Here is a 19645-nt window from a genome sequence, read left to right as displayed (position 1 = left end):
TTAATGGTGTGTGTTTACCACAGTTATAGCAGTGCTCCTTTTGCTCAGGAAGAATAATGAGGCAACTGGAATGTTAACCACAACTCTGCAATGTTTAGTAACATTAACTCATTATGAAACTGCTATCTTCATCTCCAGATGGAAGCAGCCTCAGTGGAAATACTGCAAACAAGCTCAACTAATAAGCAGATCCGAAGCCCTCGCTGCCGCATATTGAGCAGACAGCTTTTCGCAGGATGAAAGCGTTAAAGTTAGACTTGGTTTACATAAGGCCCAGAGTGTATGTGTTTCCATAAGAAAGTGCAACACAGCAAAAAAGCGGAGGTTTTTTTTTTAATGCAGTACTCGAGGTCTGATCAGAACAGCAGCACAGCTCCATTGGGCTAGGATCACACATACAGTACGCGTCAATGTGGGTGTATATGTATAAAGATCTATAGGTTTACACCTGCATATGTGTGCGCTTATATTCCACCTGCTGTGGGGATATAAATCTGTCATGAAAATCTGTTATAAAAAAATGTCTAGAAAAAAAGTTCTAATATTGTAAATTTATTTCATTAAGAAGGCAACGTTCATTGCTAGCATGACCAGCTAACACGTTAGATGTAGGGTTATGGTAAATCTCCAGAGAATGAATCAAAGTCGATGTACTGTCCTCTGAAATAATGAAAACACAGCAGTGTGTGTCTGTGTGCATGCCGTCCGAAATATTCTCTCGCCTCTGTTTGGCCAGGAATAAAGGTACTGCCTTTGGAATGATTTGGAGTGAAGCAGTGAGTGTGCGTTTAAGTGTGCAGATATTTCTGGTGCACTACATAGAGGCCCCTGCTGACAGCCTGTCAAGCAACCTGTCAGACTTGGAGGAGGATTATTATCTCCTTCTGTATGCTCTATTTCCACCAGCTTCAAACAATACTCCATACTGTGACAGGAGAGTGTGACAGAGAGTGCAAGACCACCAGTGAGAGAAATAGGAAGGGGGGAAATAAAGGAAGAATTAGGGAGATATTAAAAAGTGCTTACCGAACTAACAAAATATATGCTTCCACGGCAGATAAAAGTTAGTATTGATTTTCTCAAATGAAAGACAGACGCACTTCAATCAGGTTATCCAGTTAAGTCGCTCCTGACATTGTCAAAATAGTGGCAAATGATTTTTCTTGAGCAATTCGTTAAGATGAAACAAGACTTTTAGGGTCAGTTAAAGTTCAAATACTATGTTTTGTGTCTTTAAAAGCAAAAGCAATACCCTATAGTAAATATTTTAGCAATTTTATTTCTTTGTCACCGAAAACTGAGACTAAGCTACATGACAAACATTTTGTATTTGACAAATCCATTTCCAGAGTATGTTCAAAGATATTAATAGTCATAACCATTGTGAGTGCTTGATCTTACACCACTCCGGTATTTGCAAATGACAAACAAATCCTTCTTTTAATTTCTCGGCACATATGAAATGTACATAAATGTATTAACATAAACCTAGCTAAGCTTCGCTTAATTCACATCTACTGAAAACTGAACATCAAGCATCGAGAACACTTTGACCAGTCTCTTATGTGACTGCTGGTGTAGTCTGCAAACACACTGAGCTTTCAGATAGACCCGTGAATTTACATATACTGCACACATCCACCTGAATATACAGTATGCATGCAAAACATCTCCCTCTTCCTTTCCCTGACGCACATGCCCACACATTGAGGACTGTCTGTAAACATCCTAAGCTCTACAGTAAACACAGCTTGTGCCACCCGTATGCCAGCCTGCCACTCTTCTACTCCCTCTGCAAACCCAACCTGTTACTAATGAGACTAACACAAATAGCCAAGCATCTGAACCCAAGACCTCTGTGTGTGGCTAATTCAAATATGTGTAGAGACTATTCATCAAGGTAATAAATGATTATTTAGGTTGACTGCGTGGTAAATGGAATACAGATTTTGTGCTGTGGTGGTTTAAGCCTGCTTGCGTTTGTCCTTCTGTTATTTAAACTAGGCAGGAACACAATCGGGAAAAAGAAAGAAAGAACTCTTTCTTGTCCTTTTTACTTGTCTTCAGCAAAGAGGCTAGCCAGAAAGAATTGGACTTCTGGTTTTTAAAAAAAATCCCTAACTTCAGATTTAACCAAGCAGAAAAAAGCCTATTTTTTTTTTTATCAATTCCCAGAGTCACAACCAGACATGGAGAAGCTGCATTCAGCTTTTATGCTCCATATATCTGGAACAAACTCCCAGAAAGCCTCATATCAGCTGAAACACTCAGTTTATTAAATTCCAGGTTGAAGACTCACCTGTTCTCAGCTGCATTTGAATAAAGCACCAAATCCACACTGTTTTACTTTTAAGCTTAAATTTCAAAACTTACATTTTAACTACTGATTTTATCTACTGTTCCCCCCCCCCCATTTTAAATCATATTTTTTATTTGTTTTTATTTTTTAATGTCTCTGTAAAGCACTTTGAATCACCTTGCTGTTGAATTGTGCTATGTAAATAAACTTGCCTTGCCTATTGCCCAAGTCAGTGACTCTATCAGCTTATTGTGGCTTATGGCGCACTAAACATAACCTTTACTCACATGCATACAACCACACAAATGCTCACAAATCTTTAAAACTAAAGGACCACCTATTCCAAACTTGGAAAACAGAAAATAAATCTCAATTAGCAATCACAAATAAACAAAAGAAAATGTAACACAGCAACAGAGTGGCTGTAAAGTGTCCACTCAGCCACAGGGGAATGATGACACTCCAATGTTACAGTTGTCCCATGTGGCTCTGTCTACTGCCACCACCCTGTCCCCGTCAAGCTTGAATTATCCATGGTAAACAGAACATAATACTTGGATTTTACACATAATGTCCTATAAAGGTCTTGTCAGTCTGAAGTACAGAGGAGTGCTTCTCCCAGAGAGACCGCGAAAAGGTCCTTTTTGTGTGGCGCCTGGTGAGGCCGAGATTTAACTTGAAACCACACCTCTTCTGCCTGGCAAATGTCAGACCGAAAGATGAAAGGCAACGCAAGGGCTTGTAAGGGCTCTCTGGAGATACTCAGGCTGGCTCAAATTTGTTTCCTTTTTTGAATCACATTTACGGATACACCTGGTGGAGTGCTTCTGCTACACACTTTTTGTGCATTGAATTCCGCTGTATCAGTCAGGTTAAATCTACTGTAGATGCATTTGTTTGCTCACAAACCTGGGAGATCATTTATATCAATTTACTGTCTGTCACAATGTTGCTGCTGAGTAAATATATGCATTCGTGCGGATCATATTGTTGAATATGTCCACATAAAAGTGTGTTTCCACTTCGTGCTCATGCTTCAGCACATGATTTTCATAATGGCTCACTCACGCTAGAGCAGACCTTCCCAAAGTGTGGGGTCCGCCCCCTAGGGGGGGCGCAGTACCATTGCAGGGGGGGCGCGGCATGAAAAGGGAAAAAAAACAAAACAAAAACAACGCTTGGACACTGCTGGCACGGGGCGCCCACACAAACGCAAAGCAGGAGATGAAGCATCGCTGAATATGTTTCCAAACCAACTTCCTTTTAAGCCAAAGACTAGAAAATATGGTGAAGCATATCTTCCCTTTGGTTTCACCTGCACAAGTGCCGAGGTAGGTCTCCCCTGCAGAATTGGTTTTTCCTGCGTCGGGAGCAGCGCTGGGCTCTTCAAATCACGGGCAAACAGTGTCCCACATTCGTGATTTTTAGTTCACAAACACTTCTTGTAATGACTAACTATTCCTGACATTTTGGAGATGTTAGCTCTTCATACAGTAAAGTTACAGTGGGATACAAATAATATCAGGCTGATCCTGCCACGATTTGTTCCCCCGGTTCAAATCACGGACAAACAGTATCCCACAGCTGTTTATGTTTTTGAACCCATTTTGCACAGAGAGGCATTTTTTTGAAAAATGTGTGATAGCAATGTTGAACATTATTGCACAGAAAAAAAAACAACTACATGTAAAATAATCACACTGTGACGCCTCTGCCTTTCTAAATGGAGGGACAGTAACTGCGTGTTTATATGTAAGAGTGTAAAACCTGAAGATGGAGACAAAATACTGTTTATCTGCCATTCTGCAATTCCTCTCATGTAAGCAATAACGTGGAGCACAGCTGACGTGAAAAAGGCACATACCTTTGACGTTGTGTGACGAACTCTGTATTCTTCGTCCACACGTAAACGCAAAAAAGGAGTTTTAAAAAAAATCTCAGTTTTCGGTGATTCGAAAAGCTGTTTACGTGTGGACGAAACAGCTGCGTTTTCAAAAATGCCCGTGTAGGTGTGGACGTAGCGTAAAAGAGTTTATTTTCTTACTACCTGCAGATTACTTGTATTTGCTTAATTATTTACTAAATGTTTGAGGTGTGAAATAAACCGCAATTGAGTAAAATATGGGTGTGTGTGGTTGGAGGATGTGTGTGTGCGCGCCCGCGAGGACGGGGCGCGAACATTTTTCTGTAAAACAAAGGGGGGGCCCAGCCCAAGTTTGGGAACCACTGCGCTAGAGTAAAAAGCGAATGGCAAGCTCATTGCAATGAGGAAAAATTGGTTGCTTGGTGATTGGATTGAATTTTTTTGCGATCGCCATTCGCCAAGTGGTCACGCAGAGGTTGACCATTTCCAACACTGTCTGTGCAACCACCCATTCAAGTGCATGGCAACTGCACAGGTCATCTGGTGGGAAGCCGTCTCCAAATCTGACTCAGACTAATCGCTCAGGCAGATTGACCAAGGGTTGCAAGCAGTCTGAGTCTGTCTGTGCCAACTTATCTATGTTAGGTCTCTTTGCAATAAAGTCAGCTGGTTGTATTCTGGTTACATGCCTATATAAAAACAAACTTGCCAAGAGCTTATGTCATTTTGCAGTAAACTGCCATCCTATAGCAACCAGGTCACCATTTGTGGAGGAATTTCAGATTTTTTGTTTCTGCTTAATATGCATTTTAATTTCTCCTTAACATCTATGGCAACAACAGTGTTGCAGAGTTATTACAGTTAATCATCTTTTTATTACAACTTGGCCCAGTCCAAAACTAATAGCAGGCCGACTCCACCTTTTATTGCCATGTTGATGCACCAAAGTCACTTAACTGACTGAATTCTTGGCCTTAAGACAACAATTCTGATGGCTAAAGATCCAAACGGGACACAAAAAAGAAAAAAAAAACAACTGACTGAATTCTGGTTGCTCGACCATATTTATGTATGTGTGTACATCAAGTCTGCCCATGTCTGTACACCTATATAACATGTGACTTTTTAAAAGCCAGTGAAACCTAAAATGATGCTGCTCGAAACCTGTTTATGTGTTAGTTGTGTGATTGTGCAAATGTTTTACCCTCTTCTCCAGTTGTGCCAGTTGCTCCTTGTAGAAGGCATCCAGTGCTTTCAGCTGTGAGTCTTTCTTCTGCAGATGCTGAACCTGCAAGTAAAAATACACATGCATGCAAACAGAACAGTGGATGAAAAAAAAAAACAAAACATGGAATCCAGGATAAACTTACTTAGATTATTTTAGATTATAGTTATAACATTTTAGGCATTGTTTTGCTACAAGTTAAGATCAATGGGAGAGGAGAGAAGAAAAAAGTTATGTTAATGCTGTTGTATCATATTGAAATTTAAAATCAGAAAATCAATGTAACTGACATGGAAAGATATGTTGTTATCATTTAACATAAAAATACTAGTAACCTAACTTGTAGTTTATACAGCTATGAAAAAAAGGTTACCAACACTTATCATGGTCATAAATGTTTTGTCAATTTTTGGCTTTTTGTGGTTTCTTTGAAGTCTTTGGGGCTAATACAGAGAGACAGACAACAATTCACAGCCATATTTACACCTATGGGCATTTTAGAATCACTATTTAACCTAACACCAGTAAATGCATGTATTTGGACAGTGGGAGAAAGCTAGAGTACCTGGAGAGAACCCACAGGGAGAACATGCCACACAAAAGTCTCGGACAGATGGTGGAGTAAAACTCAGGACCTTCTAGCAAAAAGTGCTTGTATTGTGAAAAATTACTAAAAAGTCCCCTTCCTCCTGTTAACCAGTGACTGCTTGAGTTCTGCTGCTGTCGTGCATTCGTGCATCCCCTCAGTGTCCAAATACTCTAAATTTTCTTTGGGGTCAGATTCAGGTGCCTGTATTTCTTGCAAAGGTCAAGAAGCACCAGGACCGGTGTGTATGGTATGCTTGGGTTCATTATGTTGCTGCATTGTGAATCTCTCTCAAAAGATGGAAACTACATGGAAGTACTACATCTACTCCGTGGAGTCACTTTGTGGCAGATATCAAACTCCAGATTAGGCACGTCCTCTAAATTTGCAGCCTTCATTCAGCAAAATCTATGTCTGTCCCGAAGCTGTTGTTTGATCTTTCCATAAAAAGAATTTTGATGAACATGTTGATTAAGCGGTCACTCCTAGTCTGGCTAGCTGTCCCTTGGATGCAACAGTTTTAACCCACTGAAGGACAGTTTGACACCAAAAATACTTTGAAAGCTTACTAATTAATGCATTACATCATATATTCTTGTGGAGTCAGTTCCTGTAGCCAAGAAACAGCCCACATATATCTCCCTTGCGCTTGTGATCAATTATGTTTTTGTATGGACAAAACAAGATAAGATAATTAGTTAGCTTCAAGTAGATACATTTCACCTCTACATTATTCGATGCTGAGAAATCCTTGCTTAGAATAACAATCCAACTTCGGGCACTCTGCCTCTTATTCTTACTTTGAAAGTATAGCAAGCCATGTTCAGCTGGAAACCTGGGGCACAGCCATACTTGTGATGGGTGAACAGTGGCTCCCATTTTATTTACTTGAGTCAGACTCTGTGAATGAGATTGTAATGCTTCCCCTGAAAGGCAGCTCTGCTCTCCCTTAGAGAGGGAATGGGGGAGGGAGGGGTGAGAGAGTTCAGATATATGACTAGGATGCCTGCTGGGCACCTCCTGAGTGAAGTGTTCTGGGCATATCCTACCAGGGGGAGGCCCTGGGGCAGGCCTAGGACATGGCTTTGAAATGCCTGGAGGAGGAAGCTGGGGAAAAGGAGGTCTGAGCTACTATGAATAGACTGCTGCCCCCCGACCCTAGATAAGTGTCAGAAAGTGGATGGATGAATATGTTCTCTGTTTTGTCTTGATCTGGTCTGAGTCTCTTGGACACCACTGTACAAATACAGCACTGGCAAATGAATGCAGTACAGACCAGCATATGACTTAGTACAGTAAAAAAAAAAGTTAACATATCTTCTAAATCTAAGATTTAACAGCCTCAAGATGGGGACACGATTTTGTCTCCAAGAAAATAGAGTCTTCACAGTGTGACAGTGTAAACAGATGTGTCCCTGCAACATCAGTGATACAGGTACACACAAGTTCTCTGTCCTTTCTCTGTGCAAAGTCCAGCTTTAAGGTATCGATTAAGCAAAAAGAAAAAAAAATGCCATATATAATCACAGCTCTCAAATCAGACTTTTATCTTTTATTTCTTTTCACCTGCACCCCTCTGTTTATTCACCCATGGATTCTCTTTTATTCCCTCCCATAAGCACCATCTTACATCCAACCATGTTATTTACAAGTAGTTTTGAAGCTGCAAGATGGCAGTTACACACAAAGAAACATGAACAAGTGCAATTTAGTGCAAGCATGCTGACAGACATGCATACACATGCAAATCTACACCACAGTGACTAAATGAGAGCAGAAAAAAAATTAATTAAAAAAAAAAAACTTGTGTTGGAGACATAGAGCAGACAGAAAAATGGAAAAGGGAGCATAGCTCGCAAAAGAGACATGAGACACAAGAGAAATGCAAGAAAAGCTGCAAAGACGATGGGCCTTATTTACCAACACGTGCACGGAAACGTTCTTACCCTGTGCAAAAAAACAAGTGCATACAATCATTGTTGCATTTAGGAAATGTGCACACCGGCCAATCACTTACTACTGAGCGTAAATTCGAAAATCTGAATCATTCTGAACCAACAGGCTTACGCGAGCTGCATCCTGTCCCCATTTCTCTCCTGGTGAAGCATAAAAAGCCTGCACCTCTGAGGCAAGGAAGCAGGAGAAACTCCAAGTCTGAAGAAACTGAAACTATTCTTTCAGACAAGAGTGTTTGATGTTTTTAATGAATGATGAGGAATAGGTTTAAATTTAAACTGTAAGCCTGCACCTTTCCATTTTGTTTCCTTTAAATGCAATTGAATTTTTTTGTATTAATTCTGAGCATGTCTTACGCCATGTCAGATAATTATAGATAATGGCCTTATTCTTCATATTATCATTATTATTATCATTATTAGTAGTAGTAGCAGTAGTAGTAGCATTTATTTCAAAGACTTAGATGTACATTTCCTAAGACAGCCAGGATTTTATTCTTTTGTTAAGTACAAACAAATTTATTGATAAATTATTGATGAATCAATGATTTGACTGTGAAACTTTTGTATGGATGATTACATACACAGATTTGTATGTACATATAGTTATTACTGTAAATGAGGGCCAATATTGGCATTTTCTTTTAAAAAGCACTGAATTAACTAACTGAAGAAATCAATTATTTGTTACAGCCATAGAGAAACTGCTGTTGATACATTATAGTAACAAAATGTGATTTTATTCCAGTGCTTTGTGACTGACGTTATATATTTATACAGCAGAAAAATGTTGCCATATGTATAAAGAAAGCAAGGTCAAAGTAATGAAACAAAGAACGGAAGCAATGGAGATAAAAGAATGAATAGGGACTGTTAAAAGTAGGAAGAAGGTATGTGAATATTTGAATGAAAGGGCTGGAGGAGCATTAAACTGAGAAGAGATGAAGAGCCTAGAATAGTGAGTGCGTTTAAAAAATAAAAATAAAAAATAAGGAGGAAGGAAGGAAGCGGGAAAGGAGGGGTTCGATTTGCTTTGAATTCAATCAAATCAAAGTTGTTTTTGCTTCTTCTTTTTTTTTTAATTCACGAGATGCTGCAATTTAGAGATATTTCACTCTTCCAGCTGTCAAGGATTTCAGCTCAACAGAAATGATTAAGAATGACTCTAATCAACACATAAATGGTAATTTCAATTTTGTTTTAAAGTGACCTGTAGCCTGTGCAAGAGCAGAATAGGGAACACTGAGAGAAAGCAGTGGAATAGATGGAAAGGACAAAAGAGGCTGAATTTTTGAAGGTCAGAATGAAGCTTACCATTGATTCTATCTCATCTGCAGACTAGATATGTTGGGGGACAGAGAAAGAGTGAAGGAGGAAGAGAAACAAAGCAGGATAAAACGAGAAAGAATGAAGCACAAACAGGAAGGACCATTAATTCATGTAATCAAAAGCATAGGCGATCAGATTAGATTCCCCCAAGAAACATGCATGCAATCTCATTCATCTCTAACAAAAAGTAAACAATTCAATAGGAATTTGCAAAAGATTAACCTTGTAACACCAAATGTATCAAGTATAATTAAACATTTCTGAACATAATACATGTTTTTTGTCATTTCCACAGTGGCTCCAGATTAGCACAACATGTTTTGAGAATGTAGAACAATCATATAACTGAATATTTAACCTGCATTTCTTGAATAAAACAACATTAATGTGCAACTAATATCAATAAAAGATTAAAGACATATTATTGTTCCAAATGTTTGGTCTTTAAATAAATCCAGGTTTCCATTTGAGATGCAGTGATACTGATGTTTGGCACACATGTGGCTTGTTCACTGATTGGCACATTGGCCTTTTAGCACAATAAGATGATCTGATCTAATTAGCTTCTACCAGAATTGCAGGATCACAACAGATCCACCAATTCTGCTTTTAATTAGGCATCCAGTGTCATAAATCTGTATGATCCAATTTGTTAATTTAAAACAATTCACCAGTTAAACTAATTTAATGAAGAAACAGGCAATTTATGACCCAGGCCTCCAAGACAGATTCATTTGTCTTCTTTTGCATTAAAGGAAAAGCTGCAATGTTCAGACAATCTGAATCATGTTAGCTATTTGAATTCAGCATGCCACCCCCCTGCCAACCCAAACCGGTCATGGGAGATGGCCGCCCCTCCCTGAGCCTGGTTCTGACAGAGGTTTCTTACTGTTAAAAGGGAGTTTTTCTTTCCCACTGTTGCCAAAGCAGAGTTTCATAGAAAGGCAAATAAACATGGGGACAGCGTTTGGATACACAGGTGACTCTAAACACCTAGAAAAGCTTTAAGCCAAATCTCTCTTCTTAGATCGCCATTCCCACCACAACAGCAGCATTTCCACAGACTATGAAGAAAGCCACATGCTTTCTCTAGAAACATAAGGGGTTCCATTCTGAACAAGTGGGAGCGAGACCCCTGCCATTCTGTCTGATCTCCTAGATCGTCTTATTTCAGCTGCTTGCTTTACGCCGGTGTCACCACAGTGGATCATCTGCCTCCGTCTCATGCTATCCCTAGCATTCTTCTGTCACATCAACCCTCTGCATGTCTTCTTTTCCTCACATCCCCTAAGATCTTCCTCTTTCCCTCCTGCCTGGCAGCGCCATATTCAAAATTCTGTGTTCAACATCTTCACCACCCCTCCTATCCAGATGTCCAAACCTTCTCAACCTTGCCTCTCTAAATTTTAACCTCCTATCTTTTTGTTAGTGCTAGCATTTCCAAATTATACCATCAACGCAAGTTCCACTCACTATATATTCATATCACTATTTGATTATATAATGAAATAGGAGAATTTTATGATTGTCATATCAAGATATGTTTCTTTAGTATGAAGCTTGTAGCATCTGGCAAAAGCCATATATGAAGTTTCCACATTAGACAAGCTGTATATAATTAGCTAAAGACACTACAACATCACACATGATTTTTAAAGTTCAAAAACCACCAGATGGGTGCATTTGTTACACTGAAAAACTCAATATGTAGAAAAATATAATACCTGCAAACTATCATTGAGATTGACAGGTTGTCACTATCTGAAGTGCCCTGATGCACTAAATCTTACACATCTGGTGCTCCAGGCAAATTAATGCCAATCAATATTTTTAAAGCTCTTGTATCGCAGGTCTCAGATCTCAGTGGCACTGAAAAGCAGCAGCGCCGGCAAGTAACTGAGGTGAAGAGCGTCTACTCGCACACATGCACACGCGTACAGCGGGGGGAAGATTCATCATAATTATCAGGGCTGCTGAACGCCAAATCAAATCAGAGCCAATCGTCTGTGTTTCATAAACAGACCTTAACTGAGGAGAGACAAAGAGCGAGAGGGCTTCTGACGGGAGAGACGCTTCCACTGTCGGGTGAAAGGCTGCAGCTGGTGCATGTTAATGCAGGTGAAAAGAGACTGAAATTGTTCATGTGTTCATTTTCTATGTTAGACAAGTATCGGTTTGGTGGGGATTAGGTAGAATCAGAAGAGATTTAATTAAAAAAAAGAAAGAAAAAAGAAAAAAAAGCTGCACTCCTTTCTATCTGTGTCTGTCTGTGTTGGTCCCGTTTTAATTTGCAGTCAAAGACGAGGCTGAAAGTGAATCAGATGACTCCTCTGGTGTCCCTCCAGGGACCTGCAAGTCTATGGTAGATAACAGCCAGCCAAGCGTGGCTTTACACACAACACACCGCAGCACCACACCACGATGCACTTAAAGAGGATGGCTCAAGTATACACACTGATGTTTATTGAGTCTGTCCATTTTTCTGTTGGGTACCGGACGTTGTCGGTTCATGTCTGTTACCCAATGATGCTTCCCCCCCCCCTACAGACAAAAAGCCACAACTAAAACAGCATCTCCAAGTCTAAATCTTATTTTTGACTGTATTCAGAGCAATATTAAGCACCACACAGCACATATGCTTTCAATACTTAGCTCGATCCACCTTTGAACTGGCAACGCGGAAATGCTAAATCAGAGTCACCATAACTTAGTGTTTCCCAACCTTTTGGAGCCACAGCACATATTTCGCATTAAAAAAAAATCACAGCACACCACCAAACAAAAATGTCACAAAAAGCATATTGATCATTTTCCCCCACACACCAGGCATAGCAGAATTGGCTCCGTTTGTCCCCAATATACCATTTTTGCTTTCTTTTAACCACTACTCACGCTAGGGCCGTCTTCTGGGTCGGAAGTTTCTCCATGACCCAGGTCAACCTGACTACTTTTTCTTTTCAAATATTAATTTATTGCTATTATGCGCTGCGCTGTCTCATGACTATGTAATTTCTTCTTCGTCTTCTTCTGTTTTACTGGCAGTTGGCAACCCATTTAATTGGAGCAAGATGTTGTACTGCCCTCTAGTGGAAAAGAATGTAATTGTTCTGCCTGTTACTCACGTCTGTCACTTAGAATACCAATCAGGTGAAACTAGATAATCTTCCACGACACACCTGATCATTTGTCACGATGGCACAGTGGTTGAGAAACACTGTCATGACCACACGGTCAAACAGCAGAAAGGTGACACAGGTAGTGTTGTGCTGATGGTCAGAGTGATCGCTAGAAACTTGACAATCAAGGACGATAATGCACGAAATCAATATTAACACCATCTTTAGAGTCATTTAATTTAATCGCTAGTTTAATGTTGGCTTGTCTGCTTATAACTGAAATTAATGTGTCTGGTAAGCGGCTACACTGATCGATCATCATAAAATGAAAGAAAACAGAAAGAGGGCGTTTCTGTCTGATGGGCTGACTAAAATTACACGTTTAGATAACGGTGTGCTGACAAAGATTCCAGGTATCGCTTCTTTAACTTTTTGTTTCACTGAGCATGTGGGCATCACTGCAAAACTCAGATGTGTCTACAGAAATGAATGACTTAATAAATAACAGTCAGTTAAACGTTGCAAACTGAGCCCATACTTTTTGTACAATTACCGCTTTAGTAAAGAAGTCAAGTGTGACCTTCTTACCATGAAAACTATGGGCTATGACTATACTGGAAACATTTTAATAAGATGAGTTCGGGATCAAAATAAGGCAAAAAGGAGAGTTTTAAATCTTATCTCCTTTTTAAACAGTCACATATTCCAGATACATTGCCCTTGAAACAAGCATTGGTAGAAAATAAGTGTCACAATTTTCCTATTAAAATCATAATCTATCCAATGTAACTGATGTTCAAAGTTTGTTACAGAAGAAATCGTCCTGAAAGAATGCATTACACTGAGCCATGTAGTTCATATGGCTGGCTCCTATACTTATGAGGTCATGTGGGACCAACAGTGCTGGAAAAATAAGCGCTTTTAGTGGTTCCGATGATATCCTTCCATTTATGTGAATGAGGCTCTCTGAGATAATTCAGTATTTTTCAGCTCATGGTGGAAGGGCAGAAATAAGCTCCCTGGTGTTTCCCTTTCTTTCTCTCGCTAGCAGCAGCAGTGCTGCAGTTTGTTTTTAGTGAACAGCACTACCTTAAACTACACATTAATCAGTTGTTTAACAAGGGTACAGACTGCCCAGCTTTAAAGCCTTGCTTACACTTTCCACGTCCCTGAATCTGCTAGGATCCACTCGGGTCCGAGTGACATATATTTTGTCATTTATCAGTGAAAGCAAGGGTCCACGTGGCATCCACATCTGATCGTTTACTGTGACTGTGCAGACTGGTCCGTGGAGCATTTATATTACAACGCATCAACTATGAATGGGTCCCAAGCAGGAGAATTTAAAGTAGTATGACAGCAATGACTACTCTCATCATGGCTCCAGCCTAGAGTATAATCAAGGCTTGAAAACAACATCACCTAGTTCACTGGGTTGTACAGCAAACACTGAAACTTGGTAAAAATGAGCAGGTATTGACATTATTTACCTTAAGACTGTTAGACCACTGAAAGTCCCTAAAAGCAGCTTTCTTCCCCCAGCAACAGCAGAAGCTGCAAAGTGCATGAAAATCAAATTCTGTGTTACAGCCAAAACTTTGAGCCACAGTAGCATGAGTTTTACTAATTTTAAAAGAAACTGGATTTGTGTTACTGCTGAAGTCGCAAAAGAAAATAGAAACTGCTTTTACATGACTCACCAACAACACAAGGCACTCAAATAATAAACCTTTACAAGGTGATATCAGTCCAACCCCTTCAAATGAATGCTATCGCAGTGCATCTGTTCATTCTGTTATGTCAGTTACAATCGGTTTATACATCTGAAATCAACAATGAAGGGATTCAAATTGCAGAGACACTCAGTCCATAGCGCGGTAAAATTACAGGGATATTAAGCATTGTGCTTCTAGGATAACAGAAGACGCACTCATCACAAAGAACAGTGTTTCTTTTACACTGAACTTGGGTTAGACAGACATTATGTACAGAATAATACATAAATAAATAAATGTAGCTTTAAACCACCATTAAGATCACAAAAGCCACATTTTTTGCTGCCTGACCAGTTACTTGCATTAAAGAGAAATTTACCATGTCGTCTTACATGTTGCTTTAAATATATTGTCCTGAAGTATATTTTAAAACTTTCCAAAAAATACCTGGCTGAGAAAAGAAAAGGAGAATGACAGAAATGACTAGAGACAAGAGAAAGAGCAAATGCATTAGAAATGTAAGCAAGGGCAGGAAAATAACTTCAGTTATTAACAAGGTGCATAATTGATTACAGCAGTTACTAGCCATGAGCTAAGCAGGAGATTAGCTTACAAATGTATTATCGTATATTCTTCCCTCTCCAGGCACCTTCTGCATATGAATCAATTCAGAGCACAGCTGGAGGTGTCAAGCATCTACTTAGAAGCTAGAGACAGCAGGAAAAAAAAAAGTGAGACAGAAAACCCGAGCGGGAGTAAGAGAGGGAAGGTAGAGCTGGAAATGATGAGGGGAAAACAGAAGACAGGTCTAACGGATAACAAGTATGAAACAAAAAAAATGACAAGGATACCATTACAAAAATCACAGCAACAATGGGCGAGCTCGCAGATCAAGAGAAGGAAAAACATCCGACAGTGTAACTGAAACCTAGCAGGGATGCCTAAACAGTTCCCATTGTTGAAATGCAGTTTGACTCGTTAGCCTGAGACCCTTTTTCCCCCTTTTTGAGAAATAAGTGACAAAGACAGTTTTAAAGGTTCAACAGTAGCTCCATGAGGCTGAAACATGCACGGCAAATAGACTACAGAGGTCGAGCATAATAAACAACAGAAACAACCAAGCCACTAACAAGCAGACGCCGCCAACTCCACAGGCAAACATCCTCGCCACTGTCCGTTCTGATCAGTGACAAAAAGCTTAAACTAAAAGCTTTATTTATACCGAGGGGCCTGCAACCTTTACTATCAAATAAGCCACGTTTGGGCAACTTTTAATGGAAAATTGAGCCATAAAATATTTTTCAACTTTATAATGAAGATGATGCAATAAGCATACATTACTAATGATTTATGATTATTTGATACTTTTACAACTAGAATCATGCTCTGTCATGGTCTGGAGCTGCATTTCAGTCAGTGGTGCTGGGGATCAAAATTGATAGCATTAAGAACACATAAACCTAGTGGGAGATTCTGAATCACCGTGCAGCAACATCTGGGAAGCGTCGGATTGGGAACGGCTTCATTTTCTAGCTTCGCAATGGTCCCAAACACACTGCCAGTGCACTAAAACCATACATGGATAAAAACAAACGATGGAACACTATCAGTCACGGACGGGCCTTCCCAGAGCTCGGACATCAGCATCACTGATGCAGTGTTACATCATCTCGACAGAGCTCTGAACAAAAGGCAGCCAAAGAAGAGCTTATAATGTCCTTCAAGAAGCCTGAAGAACTACTTAAGACTACTTAAAGCAATCAGAAGAAAGCTAAGAGAGTTCAGGCTGAGCTGAAGAAAAGAGATGGTCATGCTAAATATTGAATTGCAAACTCATTAAAATGGTTTCTGGCTTGTATACTACATTTTCATCTATGTTTTACTTTCATTGTTCTTTTCCCAAGCAAAGTATAAAGAAATAACAGGTGATTACGTTAAAGACTGTTTTTTTGGTTTTGTTTTTTCCCCCAACAAGCAAACACAACTCAGAAATGAAGATTGAACCTATTCTGAAACACAGAGTCCACAAAGCTACGAAGGCCACTTTGGATCCTGCCTGTGCTTATTCAAATGAATCAAATTTAAAACAGCGTACTTTAACAACAAAAACATGTCAACTAAAAGATTTTAAGAAAATACAACATCAACTCATACAAAAGGTGAAAAAGAAAAACCCAGAATACTATGATTTAGGAATGTCATAAACCCACATTTTCTGCTTCTGTTAACAGTCCATAAATGTTTGGGAACTGAGGAAACCAGTTGCTGGACTAAATGAGGTAAGTTGTGTAAAGTGCTTTGAGTGCTCAGAGTAGGAAAGTGCTATTTAAGAACCTGTCCATTTACCATTTTCTAGAACCAAAGGTTACTGGAGCCAAAGGGTCAAACTGCCTGGATTAAACCTAAATAACTGCAAGAATGTGTCACTTCCTGCTTCCCTTCAACTCAGCGTTCATTTGGTGTGAAGAGGTTAAAGCCACAGGGGGAGTCGGCCGGTGGTGAGACTGTGTTGTGTCCTGGGTAAACTCCTGACTTGTTCCATCACCACTGAGGACCACGACAAAAACTGCTGTTTGACCAGAATGACCAAAGTTAAATCAGGCAAGAGTTTCTGTATTTTTTTTATTGGTGGTGTTGTGTAACTGTGAGAGTTGGGTCTCATTTTATGATTGTCAAAGAACAAAAAAAAAGAAAAGGGAAAAGACATATTTTAATATTTGAAACAGCTCTTCCCTACATCAGTCGTACCAGTTTTGAGGTTAAGCTGTAGGGACAACAGATGGTGGCTGGTTGAGCTGTTAGTCAGTGTCTCTCACAGTGATATCAACTATTGTGGGCCAACTCCCTGATCCAGTACAGAAGGAAAAACAAGAAGAGAGCCTCAGTGCCCCAGTGTTAACAGTGCAATGGATCATCAACGCACCACATGGGCAAGGCGCACTAATGTTTGGGCTTGTAAGTATGTCTGGGACAGACACGTATAAATACACACTCACACATCTCCATCGTCCCCCGTGGGCAGCGTGTGTGTTGGGTTGCCATCTGATAGCGTTAGCAGTCTGTTCTCCCTCTTTCTCCCCCTCTCTTTATTTACTCCACTGCGTTTATTTAACACATAGCTCCCAGCGAGGCAATAAATTAGCACTCAATAATAATCTGACTGATAATTACAGCCAGCCAACTACACAGAAGAAAGAGTGGGCCACTGGCCCTTCTCCTCCTCCTCTCTTTCATCTATAGTTACTGTTTTCATGCAGACTGCTTTTTATTTATTTATTTTTTTCTGTCTGACACTTAATCTTTAATGTTTTTGTTATCACACAGTCTGCACAGTCATGTGATGTGGTAGTTTAGTTAGGTCAAGCAAATCAACAATTAGAACACATTCGCTGTCAAAATTAACCCCCATTTTTAAAGGAGCTCAGTTTGGCAGTTCTACCAGAAGGAGTATCTGCTAAAAGCACATGATTCAACCTAGCATGTGAATTATTACAATATGTCTCTTTACCAAGAAATAACAAATAACAGGGATGTGTGCTAACATCTCTGGGATGTTGGTACAATATCCCGAGCCTAGTAAGTTCAACATATCTGGCTTCATGAAGGCAGCTTCCAACTCACTAAGTTAGCCAACACTTGCTTCCACACAGTCGCACGATTATATGGTGCTGGAGAGGAAAACCACTATGAACGTGTGAGTACTTTAAGCACTTTCTTTAAGACTAATATATTAATACATTTTAGCCAGTCTGAAGGCAGGAAAGAAAGCTAGCAACAATGGCAACTGGCGAAGTCTGCAGCACAAGTTACTATAGCGATGTAAGAAGTGAACTGTTCTCAGTAACCCTGCATTTACGTGAATAACCTTAAATGATGCAATCAGGCCTCTGGTATCATGATTGTGTAGATAGTTAGTTATTAAAAGATCAACTTTTACATTTGGAGTGCCTAAAAGATACTAGCCTTGTTTGGGGAAATCACAAACATAAAAAAGCCCCAAAATTTAGCAGTGAATGGTATAAATGAAAATCCTACGTTTTACTAAAAAGAACAAGCTTTGTACTGAAGGAGTAACTAGAAAAGTTTGGTGACTTTTTCAGAATACTCAATAAAAAAAATAAAAAAAAGAGTTTACTGTAAAACATGCGGTTGGTTTGTTTTGGGGTGTTTTTTGTTTGCTTGCTTGTTTGTTTGTTTGTTTTTTATCCTTTTTTTATTCTTGAACTGCATGTCCTTTTATTTTTTCCCTGGAGGGGACTTTTTCTTTTGAGGATGTGGATCGCTACATATTGAATATGATGAACAGACTGTTGTTTGGTTTGGTTTTTGTTCAGGCATTTTCTTTTTCTCTTTGTCTGCCAGCTGTTTTGTCATTGTTGGGGAAATGTGCTACATATGCTACAAGATACGCTATTCTCTAAAAGAAAAAAAACCATATTGACATATTTCAGCATTTAAAACAACAGCCTAAGGACATGAGAAGCAGAAGATGATGGATGGCTGGAAACTAAAGTAGGAAAGATTTGAATATTTACATTTTTTTTTTTTTTATTGTAATAACTGAGATTACCTGAAGAACTCCTCAAACGTCCCGTCTGTCTGCCTTCTCATTTGGCTTTCTGCCTCACCATCTCACTCTGCATTTAGGGGAAGGTAGCTTTTGAGCACACTGTCAGTCTAATAGCTTTACATGCAGAACCATTTCAGTCACTGCAGATGACAATTACTGATACAACCTGCAGGCTTATCTGTACCCGAGCCTCCACAACCTCCTTCTCCTCCTATATTCAGTCCGTCACTCACCTCTCTTCACACCATTTCCTTCAGCAGCACACATCCCTTCTCCCTACTTCCTAAGCACCCTCTCCTCCTCCTCCTCTCTCTTTACTGGTCATTCGCTACATCTTCTCTTTGCCCCCCTTGCTTTAGCTTCATTACCGTTTACATTTTTTCCTCTTTTTCCTCTCCTTTGTCGTCTTTATCTTCCCAAACACTGGGTCAAGGTTGGTGATTATTTGTGAGTAACGTTTTACGGCAAAGTCCAAAACGTTAAGGCACCTCAGATTCGGTCCATTCTAAATGCATCTGAATCATCATGAGCGAATAGCAGAGCAGGAAAACAGATGGTACAGCCCCCAAATAGCCCTGATCTTAAAATCATGGCGTAAGTCTGAGATTACTTGAAGATAACTGAGACGAATAAATCCACATGAGAACTGTGACAAATTCTGAAAATTTTGGAACAAACTTCTTGAAGCTGTGCCAATGAAACTAGGAGAGTTGGTGCTGCGCTTCTTTGAAAATAACTGAAAATTATTTGGGAATAGTTTTCAGAGAACGGGAAGGTCTGCACAGCATGCATGTCTGAGCACATCTTTGTTAATAAATTCTTTTCCAACTTATACACCAAGGCAAGATTACAGCTTTTCATAATAAGAGCAATAATGTTAAAATAGATCAAAGGCTACTAAACCACTGAAAACGGAGGAAAAAGCCTGCGCACTTAGCAACTCATTTATCCTTTTTTCATTCAACTAAATGGCATAATAGCAGCAT

At 39.6% G+C, this 19645-nt stretch overlaps 1 protein-coding gene across 2 annotated transcripts in view; it reads right to left on the bottom strand.

Moving 5' to 3' along the window:
* chchd6a (coiled-coil-helix-coiled-coil-helix domain containing 6a) overlaps positions 1-19645 on the bottom strand; it is a 74790-nt gene that overhangs the window by 40558 nt on the left and 14587 nt on the right. Inside the window, exons 5-6 of one of the 2 annotated variants that reach the window (XM_005931500.1) lie at positions 9244-9267; positions 5368-5451 (exon numbers count right to left, since the gene is read on the bottom strand). In XM_005931500.1, coding sequence (XP_005931562.1) covers positions 5368-5451; positions 9244-9267 — 108 coding nt within the window. The remainder of the gene's footprint in view (positions 1-5367; positions 5452-9243; positions 9268-19645) is intronic. The other variant, XM_042224565.1, reaches the window with a different exon arrangement.

This window comes from Haplochromis burtoni, unplaced genomic scaffold, assembly GCF_018398535.1.
Source record: "Haplochromis burtoni strain Fernald_Lab_line unplaced genomic scaffold, NCSU_Asbu1 Contig_141, whole genome shotgun sequence".
Lineage (NCBI taxonomy): Eukaryota > Metazoa > Chordata > Actinopteri > Cichliformes > Cichlidae > Haplochromis > Haplochromis burtoni.
This window is presented reverse-complemented; position numbering and strand designations above follow the sequence as displayed.